The sequence below is a fragment of the Arabidopsis lyrata genome (assembly GCF_000004255.2).
Source record: "Arabidopsis lyrata subsp. lyrata unplaced genomic scaffold ARALYscaffold_3, whole genome shotgun sequence".
Lineage (NCBI taxonomy): Eukaryota > Viridiplantae > Streptophyta > Magnoliopsida > Brassicales > Brassicaceae > Arabidopsis > Arabidopsis lyrata.
Window position 1 is genome coordinate 22,812,734 of NW_003302553.1, and position 18,239 is coordinate 22,830,972.

An 18,239-nucleotide genomic window follows, 5' to 3' on the forward strand; every position below is an offset into this window, starting at 1 on the left:
GCGACTTTATGTAACTATGTTGCATGGAATCGAAAAAAATACGTAAAAACAAAAATGTGGAAACGATTTTTAGAAAATATTTTACGCAACATGCACGTTTTGTGTATATATATATATATATTATATATATGATAACTAAAAATATATATTGAAATACCAAACACTAAATTATGTTTAAAAAATATATTTAAAACAACACAAATAAAAAAATTTCTCGAGTTATCGCTTTCTATGTTACATTTAATTATTTTGAAAAAACCATGAGTGATTTATATTACTCAACTAATTAGTTTTTTTTTTGTAAGAAATACCATACATTTTCAGATGTTCTTGTATTTACAAATGATATATTTATTATAAACCTTCTAAACAATTAAGCAAGATTCCGTCGTGTATCAAAAACAAGGCGAGTTAGAGCATGTGCAGTGGGAGTCTCTCACCCAAATCTCTCATGCAAAAAAAGAATAATAAAATAATTATTATTATTATTTTATAATGAGAGTCTCTGAAAAATGTAGAGAAAATCTCTCAAAATCTCTCAAGTGAGAGACTTTCACCATGTTTTTTAGAGACTCTCATAATTATATAATACTTTTTATTATTTTATTATTTTATTTTGTTTGAGAGCCTTTTGTAAGAGATCCCCATTGCACATGCTCTTAGATGTGTAGTGTTTTGTGAATTGAGATTCTTAGAAATTGTGTTTCCGCGGCGTTATCTTGTGTTTTCAAGAGATCCAGATTCCGAAACGATTCTGAAAAGTGAAACGTTCCCAAAACGGAAAAACATTTAAGATAGAGTTTCCACGCAATGTAGCTTTATACAACCCACATGACAAGCAACTCACATGCTTTAGCTTAAACATAAAAAAAACTTGAAACCATTAAATTCCTTTAAAGTGACATAATAAAAAAAACTTCATAATTTTTTAGAAAACAATAATAATATATCATCTAATCAAATGAGTTTTATGGGTATATATCATCATCGAAATTCAAATCTAATTATTGGATGTCTTCAAAACATATATGTATATATATATATGTATATATATATATATATATAAAGTAATGTTTTATTGGCAATTTTGTCTCTCAAATATTGAAGTAATTGAGAATCTTGTTTTCTATAGTTTATACACACAGACACACACAATGTATGAGTTAAGTGCCCTAGTAAATGGAAAAAATATGACTCATCCATCTCATTAATTTCTTTCTTATATATACTAGAATTATAGATAAGATTTTAATGAGAATCACTCCACCACACAACCTATAGATAATTTTGCAATAATAATAATCAACGATTTATTTTACTGGAAATATTTATGTTCTAAATAATAAAACACTATTATATGACAATATCATCAAACAAAATTAAGAGAGATGACAAAACTTCAACAAATGTCCACTTAGATAGATAAAATTAAATGTTAACAAAAGAAAATTACATTTGAGTATTGTCTATATCTTCAACTACCGAATCCATGTATATGACAGAAAATCAACTTTTTTTTACTCCATCCATACATTGCCAAATAAATAGAGAAGTTTTGGAGGAAATTAAAGAAATAAATTATTAGAGATTTTTTACTTATAAATATTAAATATAATATAACAACAGTTAACATATTGTAGATTTCTTTCCTTTTGTATTTTAAAATACATTTCCGTTTTTGAGCTTTATACATTTATTTTCTAGTGCGAATTTTATATAAAAAGGTTGATAATAAGCAAAGGACATAAGATACTCTCAATCTCAAAAATGTCTTCCATTCCAAATAGGTTATATATATATGGTGATGATTCTACAAACCACCATGACTTTTTTCCCATCGAAATGAATCACAACTCCAAGATGGTTCGATCGATGTTCACTGCATATGATTGTTCGAACCATAGTGATTTGTTTTCGTCTTCTCCTTCTATTTCTTGTTACCAAAATTCACATGTCTCTTCATCTTCCTTTGGATTTAACAATTCACATATGCCCAACCATATGATGAGGAGAAACATTGATTATGTTTCTGGTACCGATTATTTTCCTATTAAAGATAATCCTCATCTTACTAGAGTTTCTTTCACTCAAACCATCACTAATAGGTATAGTTCTATTGCTCCTGCCAATACACTTGATGCTGTTCAATATGATATTGAACGTGTCAAACGTGCCATGGATTCTAAACCCAATATTTGGAATCCTACTTTACATTCTCCAAATTTTCTTGATAAACAATGCCAGATTCTGACTCCTGAGCCTCTTAATGTCATTTTCCCGCGCCAAAATTCTGTAGATCGTCAACATTTAAACTTTTTCTCCTTGTCATCCAAGCATAACCATGATCAAAATATTTGTCATGAGGGTCGATCTTTGGAAAAAGTCTCTAAACCAACCACTTTTTCCAAAAAAACTAATGATTATATACATTGTGAAAAAAACGAGAAAATTGACGATGATCAATATGATGGTCGGACACATAGTCTACCGTATGAGAAATACGGTCCATATACATGTCCCAAATGCAACGGTGTATTTAATACTTCTCAACAATTTGCTGCACATATGTCATCTCACTACAAGGGCGAGACGAACAAAGAAAGAGATCAAAGACTTCGTGCAAGGAATAAAAGAAAATATCGTAAACTGAATCCTGAAGTGTATGGGGAATCTCAAAAGATCAAACCAGAAGATGGAGTTAATAGAGGTAGAAGAAGTGATGGCGAAATTATTCAAAATCTTGGGATCGTAAAAGAAGAGATTGTTTAGGATTTTATTTCCTTATTATTCCTTTTTCAACATAAAACATTAGCATATTGTCTTCTTTTTCTAGTATTTCATCATATTTATTGTTTCTTGAATTGGATATTCTGATGGTGTCTTTTATTTTCTCTTTCAATTTTAAAATTGTTTTATTTATATAATAATTTTTTAAATTTCTAGTAAAAACAATTATGCATGTTAAGGCAATATTCTCTCTCATACATTAAGTTTTCCGTTTTTCATAGAGCATTACGTAGATCTTATCCTTAGAACATAAAATATACTCCTCTGTTTCACAAAGAGTGTCATTCTAGCATTTTTCACACAAATTAAGAAAAATAAACAAATTTCATTTCTACCCTTTATTAATACACTAAGTAATACTCTCTCTTTAATTGATAAGCTAAAATAGTGAGGTTAAAAAAGAGAATTAGTTTTTAAAACTGTATTGAAAACACAAAACGACACTCTTTGTGAAACGAAATTAAAATCTTAAAACGACACTCTTTGTGAAACGGAGGGAGTATATTTTTTATATCAGAGTCCACTATGTCCTAAATACAGTCTCACTTTATTCTATAAAACACCGACTTTAGATTATGATTTATATTTGTTCACTATATCCTAAATTGTAAATCTAGCTTTCTTCTTATAACTTTAGATGATGACTTATATCAGCTTAGACTCTCACCCAACAACTCTCTAGTTAAACTTAAAGTTAATATCTATCCTTATTCCTATATAATTTTATCTTTTGTGAGATCAATGTATAACTATTACTGCGACACAATCATCCATTTGTGAGCTAAGGTTCTATATATTGTTATTAGGACATATTGATAAACTCTATGGCTTTGTTAACTTTCGAAGACTTTTGGTTACACAAACCCTATGAAAAGTTCATACCTTCGAACTTATCCGCCTTTCTTGTTATTTCTCACATCTTAGATAACTTTCAGCTTTTATATACAACTTCTACATTTCAAACTCTTTGTACCATATATTATATAGAGGAAGAAGAAAACCAAAATCCTTCATAAATTAAAAACATAACAAATAAAACCTTTAGAATTTTCTTCTTTATCCTTTGCGATTTATGTACATATGTTGCATGGAAACGGAAATTAATACGTAGAAATAAAACATGAAAAAAAAATAAACACAATTTATGAAACGGGTACATTTTGGGAACATATATATGTGATAACTAAAAATATATATTAAAATACCAGACATTAAAATCATATTTAAAAAAGATGTTAAAACAACGTAAATCAAATCTTTTTTTGAGTTATAGCTTTCTATGTTACTTTTAATTGTTAAAAAAAACATGAGTGATTTATATTCCTCAAACAAATAAGGTTTTTCTTAGTAAGAAAATACAATGCATGTTCTTGAATTTACAAATCACATATTTTTTTTATTAAGTTTCTAAACAAGAATGCAAGAGTTTGTCGTGTTTCTAAAACGGAGCTAGTCGGATGTCTCCAAATTGTTTCCAAATTGAGATTCTTAAGAATTCTGTTTCTGCGGCGTTATCTTGTGTTCTCAAGAGATTCAGATTCCGAAAAGTTTCAAACGGAAAGAAATGTTTGAGAATGGAGTTTCCATACAACGTAAATTTATATAACCCACATGCTTTAGCTTAAACATAAGAACTTGAAACCATCTGATTCCTTTAAAGTGAGATAATAATAACAACTTGATGATTTTTTAGAAAAACAAAAATAAAATTCATCTAATCTAGTGAGTTTTATGAGTATATGCCATCATCAAAATTTAAATTATTGCATGCTGTCAAAATAATATAATATATGAAAAAAACAAAAAGAAGTAATGTTTTATTGGCAATTTTGTATTTTAAAATACTTTTCCGTTTTTGAGGTTTATACTTTTACTTTTTGTGTACAAGTAAATGCCATAAGATACACTCAATCTTAAAATATGTCTTCCATTCCAAATATGTTATATATATACGGTGATGATTCTACAAACCACTGTGACTTTTTTCCCATCAAAATGAATCACAACTACAAGATGGTTCGATCGATGTTTACTACATATGATTGTTCGAACCATAGGGATTTGTTTTCGTCTTCTCCTTTTTCTGCTTACCAAAATTCACATGTCTCTTCATCTTTCTTTGGATTTAACAATTCACATATGCCCAACCATATGATGAGAAGAAACATTGATTATGTTTCTGGTACCGATTATTTTCCTATTAAAGATAATCCTCATCTTACTAGAGTTTCTTTCACTCAAACCATCACTAATAGGTATAGTTCTATTGCTCCTGCCAATACAGTTGATGCTGTTCAATATGATATTGAACATGTCAAACGTGCCATGGATTCTAAACCCAATATTTGGAATCCTATTTTACATCCTCCAAATTTTCTTGATAAACAATGCCAGATTCTGACTCCTGAACCTCTTAATGTCATTTTCCCGCACCAAAATTCTGTAGATCGTCAACATTTAAACTTTTTTTCCTTGTCATCCAAGCATAACCATGATCAAAATATTTGTCATGAGAGTCAATCTTTGAAAAAAGTCCCCAAACCAACCATTTTTTTCGAAAAACTAATGATTTTATAGATTTTGAAAAACACGAGAAAGGTGAGGATGATCAATATGATGGTCGGACACATAGTCTACCGTATGAAAAATGCGTTCCGTATACATGTCCCAAGTGCTACGGTGAATTCAATATTTCTCAACAATTTGCTGCACATATGTCATCTCACTACAAGAATGAGACAAACAAAGTAATATTATTTGATATATGATTGTAAATGTGGGTATATTTGTCATTTATTATTTTTGACTGAATCATCTCCATCCAAATGCTCCAATCATGTTAATCCAGATGAGTTTGACAAATTCGCCTAAAACTACAAACTCATTCAGATGATCCATCCAACTGATTCATCTAAATGCTTTGTTAAATTGTCAAAAACGTTATCATTCTTCATTTCCATCCAGATGATCCATCTGAATGGAAAAACGAACGTGGCCTATATATTTTTAAGTTATTTGCTCTCGCTCTCTTTATCATTATTTGTGGAAAATATATCATGTTAGATTGTGTCTCCCCTCTAAATATATCGCAAAATTTCAATGCAAATTACTTCACAATAGAAACTTAATATTTCTTTTAAATAATACTAAAGAATAAAATATTGGAAATAAATATGTTCTACATGATTAACACCATTGTGTCATTTGATTGATTATAAATATCTTAACATATAAAATTATATTTGAGTTTATGGTTTCAATGGCAATTCGTTAATGTCAGTTTAGGATTGGTTAAATCTTCGAACTATTGATAAGATTCTTCATAAGTGATTGTAGAGTTCATGGGCCATTTTTAGTTTTTCAAAGAAAGCCCAAGTCAATTATCAAAACCCAACATAAAAAATCCTGTGTTTTATGTAATGGTTTTTTACTATCCAAGAAAAGAAAAGAAAATACGTTTTTTATTTTATGAAAAAGCAAACATTAATCTGGTTTTGTAATGGAATCGATTGAATTGACATTTTTATCTGTAGACTCTTTCTCTAGTAAAGGAGCATCTACATTATAATTTTATGATTAAAAGATCCACAGACCACAGGTAAAATGTAATCATTTTGTATTTTTCGAAAAAAGGAAGAAAATATATAAAGTTGAAAAATAAAAAAATATGGAAAAGAAATGGAGAAAGATGACTTTGGGGGCATGAATCAGATTATATTGTCTCCTTGGATCCTTTGGTCGTTCGCTTCTTCAAAGATGGACTTTTTGTCTTATCATACAACTTTTCTCCCTTTTTAAATATGAAAATATATACCTTTATCCTTAGGATGAATCTAATTTCGCGGTAACTTTTAAAATTTGCTTTATACAAATTATTTTCGGCTTAATAGAATACAGTAGTTAAGTTATAGGAAGGATGATGGTAAAACCTAGAGTATATCTTTTCTCAATACATGTGATTGGGATGGTAGAAAACTTTTTTTTGTCAACTGGAATTATATTAAGGATAGAGAGATTTACAACAGGCTTGAGAAAAGCCATTCCAAAAAATTGGCCAAAGGACAAGAAGCACCAATCTAAAGGCCAACCCTGAGAAAAACATACAACAGGGCAACAAACAAAGGAATATAACTCCCACAAGAACAAGGAGCCATAAAACAGCAAGGCCTTCAGCCCACAGAGGTTAGAACTCTCTCATCTCTAAAGACACCAAGAAGCCAAGAAGGAAAACTTGAGGCCACATACGATTGAAGCCTACACTCCTTAGTAACACTTTGAGAAATGAGATTAGCACCTCTATTTGAAGCCACCGATTCCAAACACACTCTCCAATCTGCAATTACCTTTAAAACCTCCATTATCTCTGAAGCCTGATATTTGAAGGAAGACCAAGCTTGTGGTCTGTTCATCACACCTACCAACACCGCAGATTCCACTCCAAAAATAACTCTGTTAATTCTATGGCTAACCATACTTTCAACAGCCCAAACAATGCTCAAGAAATGAGCCTCCACCAATGAGTTGATATTAGTGAAAGCTCGTCGACTATGCAACAAAACATTGCCTAAATCATTCCTTAAAACCCACGCGACTCCTGCCAAACTATTTCTTCTAGACCAAGACAGCCCAACGTTACACTTGAATCACTCCAGAGGTGGAGGAATCCAACGGGCTGCAGGGGACAGAGCTTGCAAAGTTGATCCCGCGAGAGCCTCTTGATCCAATAAAGACTTCCTTTCCCTTCCACCACTTGAGCCGCAAACCAATCCTCAACATCTTCCCTCACTTTTATCATTGTTTCTACTGCAGAAAATCTTTTACCTTCAATAAAGAAAAGATTTCTATTTTTCCAAATCCTCCAAATGATCCAAGGGAAACTTCTTCTCAACTCAATTGGCCACTTTAGGTTATCTCTGTTTATCAAAAAGTGATATATATTTGAGTAAACAGAACCCCTTTCAAACCCCAACTCCGGAGAAGGAAAATCCGACAAAGCCCACACTTGTCTTGGGATGGTAGAAAACTAATTACTACTTTTCAAAAACTTGATCAGAAAACTAAATTATCGCTTATTCTTTCTTTTAAGGTAAGTTGACTAATCTGGACTTTTCTAAAGTGTTTTAAGATTTGGGACTACTCATATGCTTGTTGGTTGCGAGATCCAAATGCAAGCTGACTCGAGCTAAGTAGAACTTTTGTATCGGCCAAAGTCGGGTTACATCAATCTTTGATGGTTAGGGCTTGTATAAGTTTCTTAGGATTAGCTTACATTACGAGATGTGATCAAAATTGTGTATTTTGTCCAAAATATATATCTTTTGGATTTTCGAAAATTATGTATTTTCAAAAAAAAAAGGAAATTGATCTAAAGATATACTCAGAAAGCAAGAAAGTATCTATGAATAAAGACAAAAAAGGTTCCAAAAAAGAAACGTATTTTGTGGTAAAAATAGAAAACAATTTAGACAGAATTTTGTTGTTTTGTATTTTAATTTAGCCGTTTTCTCGACCTTTCAATTTCACAGGTGTTTGACTTGTACTCACACATGGTTATGTCTTCTTTACTTTTCCTACAAACTATCTCATTTCTATCAATTAAGATCGATTATTTAATAAACTCTCAAGTCAAAATGGTTATATCACAATTCAATCTCTTGTTTATGATTAGTAGCACACTAACACTCCACATGTATCATAGGGATTTCGCTTGTACTATATGTGTTTTTTGGTTAAATACCATGTATGTGCTTAAATACAATTCCATCCTATATAGTAGAATGATTGGGCAACTTTTCCTTCACCATTGCCAATTCATTTGGGTTGCTTTTGAAAACGCAAAGTTTTCACATACGATCAATCATACACATAATGTCCAATCTAATATGTAATGACAATTAAGGTTCATTTGACCATTTTAACTAGGATTATACTAATTACAGTATAATTTAACTAGTTAAGGTTTAATATGGGCAAAAAAAAGTAAGGATTCGTATAAATAACTTTTAGTGCAGTTTGTCTACAAAACAAGATAATTAGTAAATCTAGTGTCGGTATAAAGCATATAAAGCAGGGAAATATTTTACAATTTTAGTATTTATATACGAAAGTGTTTGCATTTATATAGAAGCAGAAGAGTCACAACAGTTCTCATTTGATAAATGCTCCACACAAAACAAAAAAAAACAAGAAAAGAAAAAAATGACAAAACGTTTCAAATTAAAGATTTCAAGAATCCTATCATTCAAATCTTGCCGTTCAAAAGATCCTTCCTCTCTTCCTATTAATCCTGTTCCTTCAAGTCTCCGTCGTACTCCTCCACCGGTTAACTCCTCCGCCGTCGTCACCACCGTGCCAAAACGTCGTCGTTCTTCTTTCAGACTACACGTTTTAACCGTGTTTGGCTGCGGACGCTCACCCACGCCGTTGGATGTTGATCTGAGGAATTCGCCGGCGTTATCTCCGCCGCTAACGCCGACGTTTCAGTGGGAAAGTGAAGGGAAGTGGCACGTGATTGCTCAAGTCACTGAAGAAGAATACGAGACGCCTCGTCGGAAAATATACGACGGTGGATCGGAGAAAGATAATCGCCGGTGTTTAAAGAAGAAGGAGAGATCAACCTCTCGGCGGGGAGGGAGCGTTTCCTCCGCCGAAGAAGAGACGGATAGAGAGAGTCTCTTACCATCTTCTACAGATCTCTCGCCGGAATATTCCTCCTCAGAGCTGCCACGTGTTACAAGACGACGGAGAAAACTTCTCAAGAAAGCAGTGATTGAGGAAGAAAGTGAATCATCATCACCGCCACCGTCTCCGGCTAGACTGTCTTCGTTTGTTCAAAGATTGATGCCGTGTACGACGGCGGCGGCGGTTATGGTGGAAGGAGTGGCGGTGGTGAAGAGATCGGAGGATCCATACGAAGATTTCAAAGGATCAATGATGGAGATGATAGTAGAGAAGAAGATGTTTGAAGTAGCTGAGCTTGAACAGCTTCTTAGTTGCTTCCTATCGCTAAACGCGAAACGCCACCACCGCGCGATTGTAAGAGCGTTTTCAGAGATATGGGTTGCTTTGTTCGCCGGTGGTAATGGTGGTGGTGGTCGGAGGTCGTCTTCCTTCTCGAGTGTTCGACTCTCGGATTACGATGAGTGTTAAAAATAATAATGTTTTTTTTTTTTTGATATCTTTGGATCGACAAGGTCCGATCCATAGTCAATCCCTACTACGCGGGATAACGCGATTTAGTGGAGTCGAACTCCGGTGGTGAAGGCGGAGTCAAGTTAAAAATAATAATGTTAGAATCCTATGTTTGATAATGTCTAACTAAATTCTATTTTTAAATTTTCAGTTTTAATGGACGATGTAAATAAATGTTAATGTAAATTATGCGGCGGTGCAATTATTAAAACTTTAATCATTTATATGCGTAGGCTAATTAAAATATGTATTTGTACGATTTAGATTCTAATGCATAGATTGCATATATTCATACTCACACGTAATAATTGCTTATCAAAAATTTCACTTTTTTGGTTACTAAACTTATACTCCCTCTGTTTCTAGATCTTTGATGTTCTAAAGTTTTAGTTTATTACACAAAGATTGATTTTTTAGGTTTTTGTTTTATTTTATTGATTAAAATTAATATATCGTAAAGTTCAAAACGTAATGATTAACTGTTTTTAAATTCTATTGGTTCAAAGTTATTAATATAAGTTTAATATAAAAAAATAATTGACAAATAATTGAACAATAATTGTTTTTTAATATATGTGAAATTTAATTTTTTAGTAACCGAAGGAGTCTATGCAAAATAGTTTGAACCAACCTATAAAGTATAGAACTGTGGGTTTCACATTTTACACCAATACAAGAAGGCTTAGATAGGAACAGATGTTCACTTTTTGGATTTTTAAATGCTTAGTAGATGACACTTGGACGGTCGATGTGGACCATTTCGAGTCAGCAAACGAAGTGACAAATGATTGAAATCAATAAGAGACAAAAGTTTAATTAAAATTGAATATTTATCCTTTACACTTACACCACAAAACATATAGAAAGATGATGTGTCTCTCTCTCTATCTTCAGTGTTTTTAGGGTTTTTAAGACTAAAGCTGAATGATCATCACAGAGTCTGATTCTCAAGATGAAATGGTCAGAGAGACTATTGGAGTTTGGAGAATGGGTCCATAACTTGAAAAACAAGCCACCTCTGTTCCATCACTGATCACTCCTCTGTCTTTTTTCTTGTTTAGAGTAAAAAGCAACCTCAAAGGTCAGAAGTTAAATTATTGAGATTTTACAGCACAGTTTTGGTAAATATTAAAGCACACGGCATCAGAAATACTGCAACACAAACAAGAAATAACATCACTAAAAACCAGACAGACATTGGCACTAATTTCTACGCTCTCTCTCTCTCTCTCTAAACCGAAGATAAGAGATTCTCTGCAGACAAGACAATAGGGAATATTAATTGTGTTTTTTCTCTCTCTCTCTCTCTCTCTCTCCCTAAGGTTTTATTGAATCTAAAAGGCAAAATCCTTGTGCTTACTTGTCATGAAAGAAAGGGTTTACAAATAGTTGATTTGGTTCAAGACTGAAGAGATGATTACTATCAACCTTGGTGTGGTGGTGGTGGAGGCATAGACATGTGATGGTGTTGGTATGGTGGTGGTTGTTGTTGTGGTGGTGGTCCACCTTGCTGCTGCATGTGTTGCGGTGGCCATCCTCCATGTTGGTGCATTCCCATGGCTTGAGGTGGTGGCGGCGGCCTCGGACCACCGAAACCTTGTTGGTGATTTAGGAACTGAGGAGGTGGTGGCGGAGGCATACCTTGAGGCGGACGGAATTGCATGGGCGGTGAGACAAAGCCCTGTTGTTGTGGCTGAGATGGCCAGGATGGTGGCTGAGTTTGATATACTTGTGGAGGTGGTGGTGGTGGTTGACGGGGGGCAGGGATCGGGGCAGGTTGCATGCTGCCGTTAGCAAACGGACGTGGTAGACCATTAACTTGAGGAGCATTGGATGGAGGGCCACTTGCGAATAGCGTATGGGGTCTGCTTTTCTGGGCAGATGGATTTGTGGCTGCCAAAAGCCTCTCTGTAATTCACAACAGTAATGTGTTATTGATCCAATGATGGAGAGAAACTGAATCCATAAGTTAAGAAAAGAGGAGTATGTAGAGCCTAACCTGCTGGAGTACCATGGCGCTCTCCTTTGGTGTCTTTCTTGTATGCGTAAGAGACTGTTATTTGACGATTACTGAGATATTGTCCAGTCATTGCCTGCAATAGTCAGACAAAAGATCAGAGGAATATACTACCACTGGATTAGGTAATCGGAGAAGTTATGTGTGTGAATTATATTGGGCTCCTTCTCGAAAGCAAGTTCATAGAACTGAGAGTTATAAAAGAAGCAGATAATTACCTCGATAGCCGCATCAGATGCCTCAAAGGAGTCATAGCTAATGAAACCAAAACCTCGTGAGTTTCCAGTATCGGGATCTCTCATTATCTGAAATGAAAAGTTTCTAACATTAGAGTCTAAAATCATAAGGCCATTCATTTTCCAGTGGAATATTGATGAACGGAATTTAGTGACAGGGGACAGATAAAGAGATCAAACATCATGGACTGAAATCTAATGAAATAAAAATACTACCTTAGGATTAGAAGCAATCACACCAAATGCACTGAAAGTATCATACAAGAGCTTCTCATCCACATCCTATAAAACAAAACAAAACCTGGTCAGCTACAAGATTAAATTAGCTTTGTAGAGAGTATCAAAATCAGCGTATACCACAAAAGATACTTACAGGGTCAAGGTTCCCTATGAAAAGGTTAGCACCAACATCCAAGCTTTTCTTATCTTGAGATGCCTAATACAATTTCAATCAGCAAACAAAATGTTAACAAATCATACGAGATAAATTAAACTAGTCTCTGCATCAAAACTGACACAATCCATCCGCTCGATACTAAACAATGAAAGTCACAGAAACAATTTGATACCTTATTAACACGAATAGGCTTCCCATGTACCTTAATCATGTTGAGAACCTTAATCGCCTGCACGAAAACATTGAAATTCTTAAACATTGTACCCAAAAAGTAGCCTAAAAAACTCCACACAGTAAGAGAAAAGAGTAACACTTACATAATCAGCATCTTCCTCACTACGATATTCAATGAATCCATAGTTCTGATGAAGATTTGTCACTCTATCTTTCGGTACATAGACATTAACTGATACAATCCAAAAACCAGAATAAGTTCCACTAAACAAAAGCCATTAGCGAGTGAAGAAACTTAAGGAGATATTGATATGAACTTACCAACAGGTCCAGCTTGAACGAACAATTCCCAAAGCAATTCTTCAGAAAGCTGAGATTCAAAGAAGAAATCGAATCAATTTCACTAAAATCACAGAGGAAGATGAGAAAATCGAGAATCATTTCGCGAAACCTAAAAGTTTAAGAACCTGAGCATCGAGATTTCCGACGTAAACAGTGGCGTCTTGGTTCCTCTCAGCGGAGTGTTGGCCGAGAAGATTAGCTCCAACTCCAGGAGCGATTCGAGTCGTCATCTTCTTCTTCTCTTTGTTTCGTTACTCCGTCGCCGATTGAGAAATCTGAGGTTTTCAATTTCGTCACTTCTGGCGATTTTTCTAGAAGTTAGAACGGAAGATGAAGAAAGAGGGTTTTATTTGGCAGAGTGGTGCCGTCACTAATGGGCTGATAAGCCCATTAAGCTTCTCTTTTAGATCCATTAAGATATTTAGCCTATTTATTTTAATTAGTACTCCCTCCGTTTCGTTTTAGTTGTCGTTTAAGGTTTTCTCACACAAATTAAGAAAACCATTAAATGTTATGTTTTACCCTTTATTAAGACATTTTATAAAAAATTTCATTGGTCAAAACATTAAAACAATAGGGATAAAACTGGAATTTTTACAAAACATTTTGCATTGAAAACCTAAAACGACAACTATTATGAAACAAAATTTAAATCCTAAAACGACAACTAAACTAAAACAGAGGGAGTATAACTTTTCAAATCCTACAAAATTTTATGTGAAGAAAAATATAACGATCGAAGAGGCAACAACATGATCTATGTTAGGAAAAAAAATCGAGCAGGAAATGCAAATTTATGGTTCAAATCTGGGATCGTTATACAAAATAAAAGTGATGGAAAAAAAAATGCATGTGTCTGATATTGTTAAACTCGGGAAAAAGTTGTTACGGCTAACGGCTATTAGAAGCTACAAAGAAGCTATTAGCCTCATGAGAAGCCCATTAATTCATGACTTCTTACATCACACATATATATATATATATATATATATATATATGAGAGTTCTTACTACAAAACCTAATCTCATGGTTTAATGGACTTTTCATGAAACTAATTTTTGGGCTATTTTGTGGCCTTTAATAACGGCCACGCCTACTACACAATAGCAAACAATCAAATGAGTATTTCATAAACTTTAAAAATGTACTAATTAAACAATCAAATGCTTTGCGGTTCTCTGTTTGGTTTGTGTTTCTTTTTTCATAAGTTTTCGGTCTTTATCCGCTAATTAGAATATTTCGTAAAAAGATCACTCAAAACAAGAAAATATTATTTGAAACAAATTTATTGATATTCATGTATGTAAATATGATAACCTAAAAAAAATTATGTATATATTCTACGAGTAAAGTTTCCAATCCTAATAAGGGAAACTAATTCGGACTCCAGCAAAAATGTTGTAGAAAATGTATGTTAATATTTGTATATGTTTTCTGATAAGGGAATATTTGTATGTGTTTCATTTAGGAATATAAAGTCATGGTTTACAACATGAAACCTTTTTTTGATAAAACATTCATCGACCACATCAATTCAACATGAAACTTATTTTGAACACATATTGCCAATTGTTTGTTATTTTATATACATTCTTATGTTTTGCTTATTTTTGTCAGTTTTTTATCAACTATAATTAAGTACCCTATACACAAAACATCTTCTTTTTTTTTGTGTGTCAAAAAGTGATAAAACATCTTATAATATATCTATAAGACTATAGATGACAAAAGAAAATTATATCTATAAGACTATAGGTTTATAAGCTTAATGAAATCTGCAGCGTGATAGCTGCAAATAACGGCAAGATGTTCGCATTCATCGTAGATACTACAAACACATCAAATGTTTAGAGAAAATGAAATGAATCATCTGTCAAGGCTGAACCAGAGACTGAGAGACTATAGATATGATTTAGTTTAGAATTCCCGAAGATATCCCCCAATTTCATTTCTCTACAAACGAGTGGTCGTTTTAGTTATTAAGAATCACTGCTTTGGGGTTAGCTAAACGTGTCATTAATATACTCGGAGAGATGGAGAGTGTATTACATGTTTTGTAGTTGGGTTAAAAGTTGAAAGTTGTTCAACATTTTAATTTGAAAGAGGCTAGTCTCGCAAAAATGGATATATGGAGGATGTGTTTGCAAACTTCCCAATAAAAAGCTACAACACTCATATATATATATTAAAACATAAATAAGAAATATATCAAAAATGAACGGAAGAGGAGAAATATTTAATTGATTTCCTCAATATCAAACCTAATATTTGTTGTAATTGTAAGTAACAGTTGAGATTTCACAAAAAAAAAATACAAATATTTTTTTTTTCAAATTTACATGACTGAAGTACTGAACAACTAATATTAATCCATGTTCAAAATCGGACAATTATATGGGGAATTATTGTTTCAGGGCTTTTATCTAGTAGGTTTTTTTGGTTTGTCTATTACATATTTACATGTAGTAACAGTAAATATAGAAAAGGACGGTTTGGTATAGTGCCTGAGGGATTGTAAATGTCATTATTTGACGTCTCATGGTCGAAACCCAACTGTGTAAATTGGTAATTTTTGTTAAAGTTAAATTAACTTTAATAAAGGGCAGAATACTTTGAACAAAAAAGAAAAAAAAATGGCAAGATGTTGTTCGCTTTCAGCTTGAAGTTCATTGAGAACTCAGCCAGCATTACCATGAATGATAATGCAATCTGCAGCGTGATAGCTGCAAATAATGGCAAGATGTTGTTTGCTTTCATCTGTAGATACTGTAAATAGAGGAAGATTGTGTTGAGATTTCACATAAGAAACAAAAAAAAAGAAAAGAAATAATAAAAATACAGATGACTGAAAAACCAATAGAGAATCACCAATAAATAATTAAATACGTCAGAAGCTCACTATTAAAAGAAGGAAAGACAAAAATAACGATAAACGAAGAATAAATTACGGATTTTGTCCTTTTTCATAAGGGCATTTGTGGATTTTGCCCTTTTTTGAATAGTTTACGGATTTTGCCCTTTTTCATGCTCCAAAAATATGATTTAACATGCGTTTCACTCGTTATGTTTGGGTTTAGTCAGTTCCATTTGTTCTTAGGGTTTAGTATTTGGTATAAAGTACGTATTTTTGGAAAAAAAAATCCTAAATACGTACATTTTTAAGTGTTAAAAAAGGGCAAAATCCGTAAACTATTCAAAAAAGGGCATTTTCATAAGTTTTTCCCAAAAAATGACATTTTAAACAATAATCCCATAAACGAAAGAATATTGCTTTTTCTTATTCTTTCGTTTATTGTTTGTCTATTAAATAAAGCTCACTATTAAATAAAGATGTTTCAAAATCTCGAATAAGAAACAGACGAATTTTATAAAATTATTGACAGGAAACACTATTATCCATCTGGCTTTACCGATTTTGGTTCATTCGTTCGGTTAAGTAATTTGTATTTTCGGTTTTTCTGTGCGGTTTAGCAAACTATATGTGCAAGCCTTTTGTACATTAAGCTCTTTCTATAAGCTCTGTGTAAAGCCATCAAACTTTCGATTCACTGGCGTGGGATGTAGGCTTTTTTCATACTAAAAATATATTAAAGTCTTACAAATTACTTTTTTCTTACTAAAAAATAATTTGGGTTCTTAAATTTACCCAAAAAAATTTTGGTCCTACACATTTTCCCAATCCAAGTTTAAACTCTAACACATAAATAAATAACGTAATAATGAAAATATGTTTAAAATAACATCAAGGTCTAGAGAATTTTCTTGTAGGTTTCACGATTTCACTACATAGACGGAATTCGATGATCCGCAAGATACACGTCTAATTCTCCAAAGTTATCTCCAACAAACTTTGAAACATACTTCAATTTTAACTAATCATCGTTTTTGCTCTGAACATCAAAATAACAATGATTATAAAACTCAAACCTAAAATAACTATTTAAAATTTTGATTCATCTTTCTCTTGATTACATATCCCTCTACATTCTAATAATCATGTTCAACATGTATCTATATATCTTTATAAAAATGATTGCCATGCATATTAACGACTGTTTAACTTTAACCTTTATAATTAGCTTTGTTTATTTGTAATTTTCTAGTGAAGTGGACCACGTGAATTATATTCTTATTCTTAGCCTCATACTTTATGCAAACTCAGCACTATAGAGAGTAATTAAAATACGTACGTGAAAGTTTCACGCGGTTGAAATTTGTTAGGTGACCGTGTGAGAAACCTCTACACTTTAAAATATATATAATAAGGGAGAACGACATGTGTCCCCCCACGAAGTTTCATATAGTACTATAACAACACAGATTTCGGGTCTCGTCTCCAGTCCACACAAAACGAAAGTTAAACTCCAGTTTCTCCCTAAATTGAAAGTTCGAGACCTCAGTTTCCATAAATTCAAATTTCGTGGTTTATCATTGGTTTACTGTGCCGGAAACACTATTAACCGCTTAACATAGAGATTAAACCGGATTTATCCAGAAACCAACCCGATTATTAGACCCATTAAACCCGATAATCCCCAAATTGAACCTTAGAACCCTAAAATCAAAAAATCCCCAAATTGATGGATTCGAATATCTCTCTTGTTGAAGCCTCAAATCGAAGAGTTCGTTTGATTTGATCTGTAATTGGAGGAAAGTTTTTTTGGTGATGGTGTTTGAGATCTAATGGTTGGGATTTGTTGCGGTGTTGTTAGGGAGAGTGATCAGCGGCACTGATTGATCCAACTACTTGAGCTTTCATTGGTAAATGTGAACTGATTTTAATTGAGACTGAGACTGTTTGTGAAATTTGATTTCAGTTTAACATCAATTCCAAATCTGAAAGTTGTTTCTCATGTGAATTGATGTTAATTAAGAAAAAAATTGATTTTGGGTTTGATTTGAATTTGCAAAATTCACATTTAACATCAATTCGAAATCTGGGTTTGATTAACATCAATTCACATGGAGAAGATTTTACAAATTCATTCATTTGTTTATTGTTCTTTATTTTTTTAGAAAAAATCTGGCATTGGAAAGGGAAAAAGGAAGAAGACGAAAGGAGGTGTATTTCTTTTTAATTTTTTTTTTTAGTTAT

The 18,239-nt window shown here is 32.7% G+C and overlaps 3 protein-coding genes and 1 pseudogene across 3 annotated transcripts; 3 read left to right on the forward strand and 1 right to left on the reverse strand.

Annotated features, from left to right (window-relative positions):
- The first annotated feature begins 1,767 nt into the window (after positions 1 to 1,767).
- LOC9322244 lies at positions 1,768 to 2,919 on the forward strand. The gene has a single exon (XM_002884091.2). It carries the CDS (start codon positions 1,768 to 1,770, stop codon positions 2,767 to 2,769), a length of 1,002 nt encoding a protein of 333 aa, XP_002884137.1. The 3' UTR covers positions 2,770 to 2,919.
- Positions 2,920 to 4,689: 1,770 nt separating this feature from the next.
- Positions 4,690 to 5,528, forward strand: LOC9320204 (annotated as a pseudogene).
- A 3,356-nt stretch (positions 5,529 to 8,884) lies between these two features.
- LOC9320205 (transcription repressor OFP7) lies at positions 8,885 to 10,198 on the forward strand. Its single transcript, XM_021030485.1, has one exon. The coding sequence runs from the start codon at positions 8,986 to 8,988 to the stop codon at positions 9,934 to 9,936; it is 951 nt and encodes a 316-aa protein (XP_020886144.1). The 5' UTR covers positions 8,885 to 8,985; the 3' UTR covers positions 9,937 to 10,198.
- Positions 10,199 to 11,041: 843 nt separating this feature from the next.
- Positions 11,042 to 13,472, reverse strand: LOC9320206 (splicing factor 3B subunit 4). Its single transcript, XM_002886132.2, has 9 exons — positions 13,270 to 13,472; positions 13,124 to 13,172; positions 12,946 to 13,034; positions 12,801 to 12,857; positions 12,605 to 12,667; positions 12,448 to 12,513; positions 12,214 to 12,300; positions 11,978 to 12,071; positions 11,042 to 11,886 (listed from the first exon to the last, which is right to left on the reverse strand). The coding sequence occupies exons 1-9, from the start codon at positions 13,372 to 13,374 to the stop codon at positions 11,402 to 11,404; spliced, it is 1,095 nt and encodes a 364-aa protein (XP_002886178.1). The 5' UTR covers positions 13,375 to 13,472; the 3' UTR covers positions 11,042 to 11,401.
- Between the last annotated feature and the right edge of the window lie 4,767 nt (positions 13,473 to 18,239).